The sequence below is a fragment of the Sminthopsis crassicaudata genome, chromosome 1 (assembly GCF_048593235.1).
Source record: "Sminthopsis crassicaudata isolate SCR6 chromosome 1, ASM4859323v1, whole genome shotgun sequence".
NCBI lineage: Eukaryota > Metazoa > Chordata > Mammalia > Dasyuromorphia > Dasyuridae > Sminthopsis > Sminthopsis crassicaudata.
This window is the reverse complement of record NC_133617.1, coordinates 21700133-21707604: the sequence shown is the minus strand read 5'-3', so window position 1 is coordinate 21707604 and position 7472 is coordinate 21700133. Positions and strand designations below refer to the sequence as shown.

The window sequence follows — 7472 nt, the reverse complement described above, 5'->3', positions numbered from 1 at the left end:
ATGAGGGGATTTTGGTGAATTGGAGGGGAAATTGTACATCTTCATTTTCACTCACCTCAGCTGAAATTTACCATTTCCTTCCATTATGAATATAGGCAACAAACACGATTCTGAGAAGGGTTCACAGATTGCCAAAGGAGTCCATGACACATAAAAATATGAGACACCTATTCTAAAGTTAAATACAAAATTCCTATTTGGCACTGAAAGCCAATTGAAAGCGGATTTCTCCAGCTTACTTTTCCAGCCTTCAGAGAGAGAGAGACAGAGAGAGACAGAGAGACAGAAAGAGAGAGAAAGAGACAGAGAGAGAGAGAGAGAGAGAGAGAGAGAGAGAGAGAGAGAGAGAGAGAGAGAGAGAGAGATGCTTTATGGATGATCTTCTATTTGCTCTTCACATATGTCACTCTCTCTCTACCTCCATGCCTTCCATACCTGAAAAGTTTTCCCTTTTCCACTTCTAAAAATCTGTTTTCCATTAAAGTTAAACTCAAGTGCTACCTGCTACAGGAAGTGTTCCCTGATCACTCCAATTATTAGCACCTCCCCCAACTCAATCATCTTGGACCTTTCTCAGGAAATTGCATACCCTTATATAAGTAAATGTTGTCTTTTTTGAGAGAATATAATCACTTTAGAGACAGGACTGTTGCTTTTTTATCTTTGTTTGCCCAAGACCTAGCTTAGTACCTGTTATGTGGTAGACCCCTAATAAATATTTATTGACTGATTGACCTCCTCTCTAATAGCCTTTTAAATTAAAAATTTTCTTCAGGAGAACTCCTAAGACGTGGAGGGCAGAGATAGGCCATGATATATCATGAAAAGAGAACTAGACATGGAACAAGAGAGGTATGAGGATGTTGTTACCCCTAGTAGAAAGTAAGCTCTTCAAAGGCAGGAATTGTTTTACTGATTTTTTTCTTCATACATCCAAGAGCTTGCATAGGTCTTGGAGCATAATAGGCATTTAATGAACTTATTGATTGGACTGATGGAAAATCTTGCATCTCACTGAATAACAAAAGATATATTCAAGAATGGAAGATTCCCAGAATGACAAAAAGTGGAGGGCATAGGATCTAGACCATTGGAAGGAGTGATCACACTGATGAGCTCACCAATCCATCGGCATGTAAAAGTGTCCATTTCAAAGGGTCATTGTGAGGATTGAATGAGATCATGTGTGTTAAGTGACTCACAAACCTTCCAGTCCTAGATCACTGTTAGCTATGATTAATAAGAAATAGGTCAGAATACCATAATACCATCTGAGGTTGTAATGGTAGGCAGAAAGGGCTTAGGACTTGGAATAAGGAATGAGCTAAATTCAAAAATCCCAGCCCTGAAACTTATTCATTATTTGTCCTAGAGCAGCTACTTTCTCTCGCTAAACTGGTTTCTTCATTTTAAACATGGAGATAAGAGTCCTTGTACTTCTGTCTGCTAGAGTCATGGTGAGAAGAACTCTAAATCCTCAAAAACAACCTATGTGTGAATAGTTTTTATCCTGACTATCTAAAGGTGACACTACTGAGCCATCAGAAGGAAGGATGACATGTTTTCAAGTTGGTTTCTTTCAAAAGAGTTAGGGGAGAAGTGAAAAAGTGTCATTTGTCAACAGAAACAAAACTAGCCTCTCATTTGTGGGTGACCAGAGCTCAAACAGAGCAGGCTAGAGACAGGAGAGTCAAGGATTAAACAGAAATTAATTAGTTTCAAAGTAGGGAAAAGCTTGCAAGCAGAAGTCCCCTCCTGAGAAGGAGGGCTTAACATTCTGGGACAAAGGCAGGGCTTATACATATGAAAAAACTCAAGTGGGTTGGACCATGACATGATCATTCTTAGGTCTTGATTAACAGTTCTCAAGACAGGTTCATGCATAGACAATTCAAGTGTTCTTGGGTACCAAGGGAAGTCTCTGAGTTCACTGTCTCATCAAATGGGGTACAGAAACAGAGCTGGTTTGATGAGCAATACCTGGTTCAGTTCATTTCGTGAAGGTTTTGTGAGCATGTCAAGAACTATGAAAGACAGCTCTCAGGTCCCTGGGAAATAGGGAGAACTCCATCAATGAACATCATCAGTGAACATCTGGTGCTAGTCAAGACAATACACTTGGTCAGAGAGTGAGATCATCCAGAAAACAAAGGACTGTTGTTCTGCCAAATTTAGGGCATGGGTTGCTTTCTATGGCCTTAGTTCTTCAAAATATTTGGATGTTTCTGCTTTTTGGTCAAAGGAAAGGGTTCCTGAAAGAACTCTCCTCATGGTCAATAAAGAAGAGGCAGATACGAGCCAAAATGTCATGAGAGGCCAGTTGGACCAGGATGTGAAGTTGCTCAGAGAATTAGCTCCATCCATTCCCCAAAACAATCATCACGTATCTCTCCTCCTCTTCTTAGTTAATCTCCTTGAGAAAACCATCTACATTCAGTCTCTCCACTTGTTTTCTCCATTTGCCCTCTAAACTCTCTATAATCTGGTTTCTGACCTTGTCATTCAGTTGAAATTACTCTCTAGAAAGTTACTAATGACCTCTTAATAGCCACATCTAAAGGCTTTTTCTCAGTCCTCCTTTTAATCCCCCAGATATCTTTGGTCTCTCTATCAACCTCTTCCAGATATTCCCCCACCTTTAGGCTTTCATGATTCTAATCTCTATTATTTCTCCTCCTACCTGTCTGATTGCTCCATTTCTGTCTCCTTGGCTGGAACTTCAAATAGATCATATTAACCATAATTATTCTCCTGGCCTCTGTCTTGGAACCTTTTCTCTATATATACTAACTTGATGACCTCATCAACAATTATGAGTTCAGTTATCCATTCTGTGTAGATAATTCCAAATCTATATATTCAGATTGAAATTCTTCCCTAAGGTTCAGTCTCACATCTCCAAGTACCGTTTGGGCGCTTCCAACCGGACAGCTCATAGGCATCTCAAACTCAACATGTCCAGAAAAGAACTCCCTTCCCAATTTTCCTATTATTGTCAAGACAACCACCATCTTTGAAGTCACTCAAACTCACAATCAAGGTATCATCTTTAAATTCTCATTCATATTCACTGCCCATATTCAATCTTTTATCTAATTGCTACCTTCACAGTATCTCCTACATACATCCTTTTCTCTCTACTCACCTGACACTCTATTGTAGATTCTAAACACCTTTTGCCCAGACTATAGCAATAACCTGTTGGTTTGTCTCTCTGTCTTAAGCTACCCTTCCAGTCTGCTCTCTCCTCTGCTCTTAAAGGATGGATGTGACTGTGTCATTCCTCTCTTACCTGTTCTGCTCAATAAACTCCAGGGACTCATTTGCCCCAGGATCAAACATAAGGTCACCTGATATTTAAAGCACTTAACACATTGCCCCCTTTTTGTCTTTCTAATCTTATTATATCCTACTCTGCTCTACAAACTCTCAATCCAATGACATTGGTGACATTCTTCACACATGGTATTCCATCTTCCAACTCCATGTTTGCACTGGTAGTCCGCCATGTCTGGAATTCTCTCTCCTCACTTCTATGTCCTAACTTTCTACCTTCCTTCAAGACTTCTGCAGGAAGCCTTCCCCAGTCCTTCTTGCCTCCAATCTCCTGCCCTAGGGTCTTTCCTTTGAAATTTAAGCTGGGGACAGCTAGGTGGCGCAGTGGATAGAGCACCAGCCTTGAATTCAGGAGGACCGGAGTTCAAATCTGATCTTAGACACTTAACATTTCCTAGCTGTGTGACCCTGGGCAAGTCACTTAACCCCAGCCTGGGGGGGGGGGGTGGAGAAAGAAAGAAATTTAAGCTGCATATATCTTGTAGGTACAGAGTTATTTGCATATTGTCTCTTTGAAAGTAGGGACTTTTAAAAAATGTGTGCCTTTCTTTGCATTCCCTGTTCTTAGCAAATACTAAGCATTTAACAAATGTGTGTTGACTTAACAATGTCACAGATGGGTTTGAGTTAGGAGTGCAGTCCATGGTCCTGGAAAGAGCATTTTGCTTAGCATCTAACATGGTATCTGAATATAGGACTAGAATCAGGTGAGCTGATCAACCTGTAAGCATAAAAACATCCTAGGTTGCACTTATTAAGTTTTTCTAGCCAACTTTCTATCATCTGGGGAATTTAACAAACATTAGTTGAGCACCTGCTAAATGCAAGGCCATGGGCATCAATACTACATCGGTTGTGTTGATAGAATCATTGTACCTACAGAAAGGAGAATGCAGAAGATCAGGGACCAACAATATAGGTCCTTTCTCTGGCTCTCCAATTTCCCATCCTTTATCCCTTCCTAATCCAATATTTCAATTCACCTTACTGGTTTCAATTTTTTTCTCTACTATTTACTACTTGTATGACTTTGGGTAAGTCACTTAGTCAATCTCAGGCTTAGTTTCCTGGGGCACAGAATAAGGAAACTGTTCCAGATAACATCCCCTGCAACTCTGAGGTGACTTGATTCTGTCCCCATGTTTTTCTGTACCTGCATTTATTTCTCTTTGTCTCTGACTCCATGAGTGGGTCTATCTGTCCCAATGTATTTTTCTCTCCTTATCTCTGTCTCTGGGTTTTTCTTTGTGGATTTGTCTGTCTTTATCTTCTCCATGTCTCAATATTTGTCCTAGTATGTATTTTTCTCTGTGTATCTCTGTATCTTTCTCTTTTTGTCTCTCTCTTTCCCTCCTTCTCTCTTTCTCTCCCCCTTCCTGGGTCTCTTCCTGCCATGCCTGTCCCAGTGAGTCTATTTCTCTCTTACTCAGTCTCTGGATATCTGTCTGTCTCTTTGTGTATGTTTCTTTTTGTTTCTCTCTCTCTCCTTTCCCTCCCTTCTTTTTCCCTACCTTCCCCCTGCCTGTGTCTTTTCCTGTCTCTCTGTGTCTGTCTCTTCCTGTCCCAGTGAGTGTTTCTCTCTTACTGAGTCTGTCTCTGAAGCCCCTCTTTTTCTTTCTTTCTCTCTCTTCCCCCTCCATCTCCCTTTGCTTATCTTCCTCTTTGCCCCTCTCCTTGTGTCTCCTTTTCTCCTTCACTTCTTCCCTCCCTCCCTCCCTCCCAAATTCTGTGGCAGGGTTTCTATTTCTCTCTCTCTCTCTCTCTCTCTCTCTCTCTCTCTCTCTCTCTCTCTCTCTCTCTCTCTCTCTCTCTCTCTCTCTCTCTCTCCTCTCTCCCTCTCTCCCTCTCCCTCTCTCCCTCTCTCCCTCTCTCCCTCTCTCCCTCTCTCCCTCTCTCCCTCTCCCTCTCCCTCTCCCTTTCCTTCTCCTCTCCCTCTCCCTCTCTCTTCTGTCTCTCCCTGACTGCCTCGGTGTCAGTTTCTCTCCTCTGTTTCTATATCTTTTTCTTTCTCCGGGTCAGTCTTTCCTTCCTCCCTTCTTCCCTCCGTATTTCTAGTTCTGTCCCAGAGTTTCTCTTTCTTTTACTTTTCCCGTCTCTGAACCTCTCTCGCTGTCTGACTCCCCACTTCTCTCTCTGTCTCCCCACTCCTCTCGCTGACTCCCCACTTCTCGATTTCCCGTCTGGCCACGTCTGGGAGTGCGTTTCTCTCTCCCCTCTCCCTCCCGCCCCCGCCCCTGCCCCCTTCCCTTCCCACGGAGGCGGCGCCCTTGGCTCTGGTTCCCGAAGGAGCCCCAGCAGCAGCAGCAGCAGCACCAACAGCAGCAGCAGCAGCAGCAGCAGCTGAGACTGGGGGCAGCAACAGCAGCAGCAGCAGCAGCAGCAGCAGCGGAGCAGCAGCAGCGGGCGGAGGGATGAGAGGTGAGGTCACGTCTCCCCTGAGCCCAACGCTGGCTTTTCAGAGCTTCTTCTGGAGCCCCCAACCAGAGTCCGCAGCTTCGGCACTCGTCCTGTGCTGCCCCCGCCTCCTCGGCCTCTCCCATGTCTCAGCACGACCTCCCGTCGGACTCCAAGCGGGCTTTGGACGGCACTTCCGAGACCCACATCGAGGATGAGGTCCCCGAGGAGGAAGAGGAAGTCCAGACGCCCCCCAACTACCTGCTGCTCACCATTTTGTCCTGCTTCTGCCCCGCGTACCCCATCAACATAGTGGGCTTCGTCTTCTCCATCATGGTGAGTCCGGGCGGGCACGTCTAGGAGCTACGCCCGCCCCGGAGGGGGGTGGGGGGTGGGTCCGTCCTGGCCGTCGCCACGCTTCCCCTCCCCGTACACCAGCCAGCGGGCAACCCTGCCAAGGGACGGATGGACGGACGGCAGAGGCTCGGTGGCTCATTATTGACCAGAGCAGCTGGCCGCGGGGCGATGGGGTTGCAGCGGATTGAGGATCTGCCAGCCTTGTCCCGGGACAACCCCGCAACCTCTTGGCCGGAGCCTCCAGCCTCTCTCGGCCTTCCCTGCGCTGGGAGATCCCCAAGATCCCTCGCCGGCAGCCCAGTCCCCGTCCCCGTCCCCGTCCCCAGCAGCTCAGTCTCGGTACTCGGCAGGTAGAGCTCCGACACACGGTTCTCCCGGCTGGGAGGGCTGCCCCAAACTTCGAGACATATGTTCTTAGCATTTCCATGGCTTTGTACAAATCACTTTCCTCACAAGAATCCTTTTAGGGATAGTGTTCCATCGGTCGTAGTGTGTCCCTTCTTATGTTACACATGAGGAAACCGAGGTTCCGAAAAACTCATTTGCCAGGAGTCACACAGGGAGTATCAGGATGAACTAACTGGAGCCCAAGATTTTTATTCCAAATGAACTGCTTTTTCCCCCCATCATATCGTCTCCCTGTCCACACCTAAAAGCCCTTTGTCAATTCTGTCTCAACTTTTGGCAAAGGGGAGTTTCTGGCTCTCCCCCTAACATACCTTTCACCCCAAATCTGAAGTGTCCACCCGCTGTCCAGCAGCAGCAGCAACCCTCCGCTCATGTCACTTGGCCACTTTAAAAGAGGGAAGGGAAAAGGGAAGGGAAACAAGCCAGATTGCTGGAGTCCTCTTTGAATTTACAGGGGAGCCCCTATTTAATGGCAACCCTTTCCCAGAGTCTGTTTGGCAGATTGGGAAATCAGCCAGTCCCACCCTTGCCAGGGCTACTGTAACATTTTGTAAATGTTACAGCTTAGAAAGAAGGCGAAGAGACTAGTTTGTTTCTCTGTAATGGGGAGACCTTCCCACTTCTGGGGAGAGACAGCTAACACCAAAGCAGATGGCCAGAGATGAGAACCACAGAGATAAATATGGCAGGATCCTCTTTCTGACTCTGAGGTGTACAATTACAATCTCAGGGTATTTCTCAAAATTTCAGAATAGGAAAGCACCTTAAGGACCACATAGTACAATCCATGCCTGGATTAAAAAAAAAAAAAGAAGAAGAAGAAGAAGAAAAAGAATTCAGCATAATCTTCCTGGCAAAGAGGAGTTCATCCTTGGAAAATCCATAAACTGGCTCCTTGATGAATCCCTTTTTTACCCTTTAACCTCCTTACTGCCAGACATAGTTGCTACCCTCTCCAAACTACTTTCCACACAACT

At 45.4% G+C, this 7472-nt stretch overlaps 1 protein-coding gene across 1 annotated transcript in view; it reads left to right on the top strand.

Moving 5' to 3' along the window:
- Positions 1-5627: 5627 nt before the first annotated feature.
- The window catches only part of TMEM233 (transmembrane protein 233), a 66450-nt gene continuing 64605 nt past the window's right edge, over positions 5628-7472 (top strand). The window contains exon 1 of the mRNA XM_074283803.1: positions 5628-6066. Coding sequence (XP_074139904.1) covers positions 5875-6066 — 192 coding nt within the window. The 5' untranslated portion in view covers positions 5628-5874. The remainder of the gene's footprint in view (positions 6067-7472) is intronic.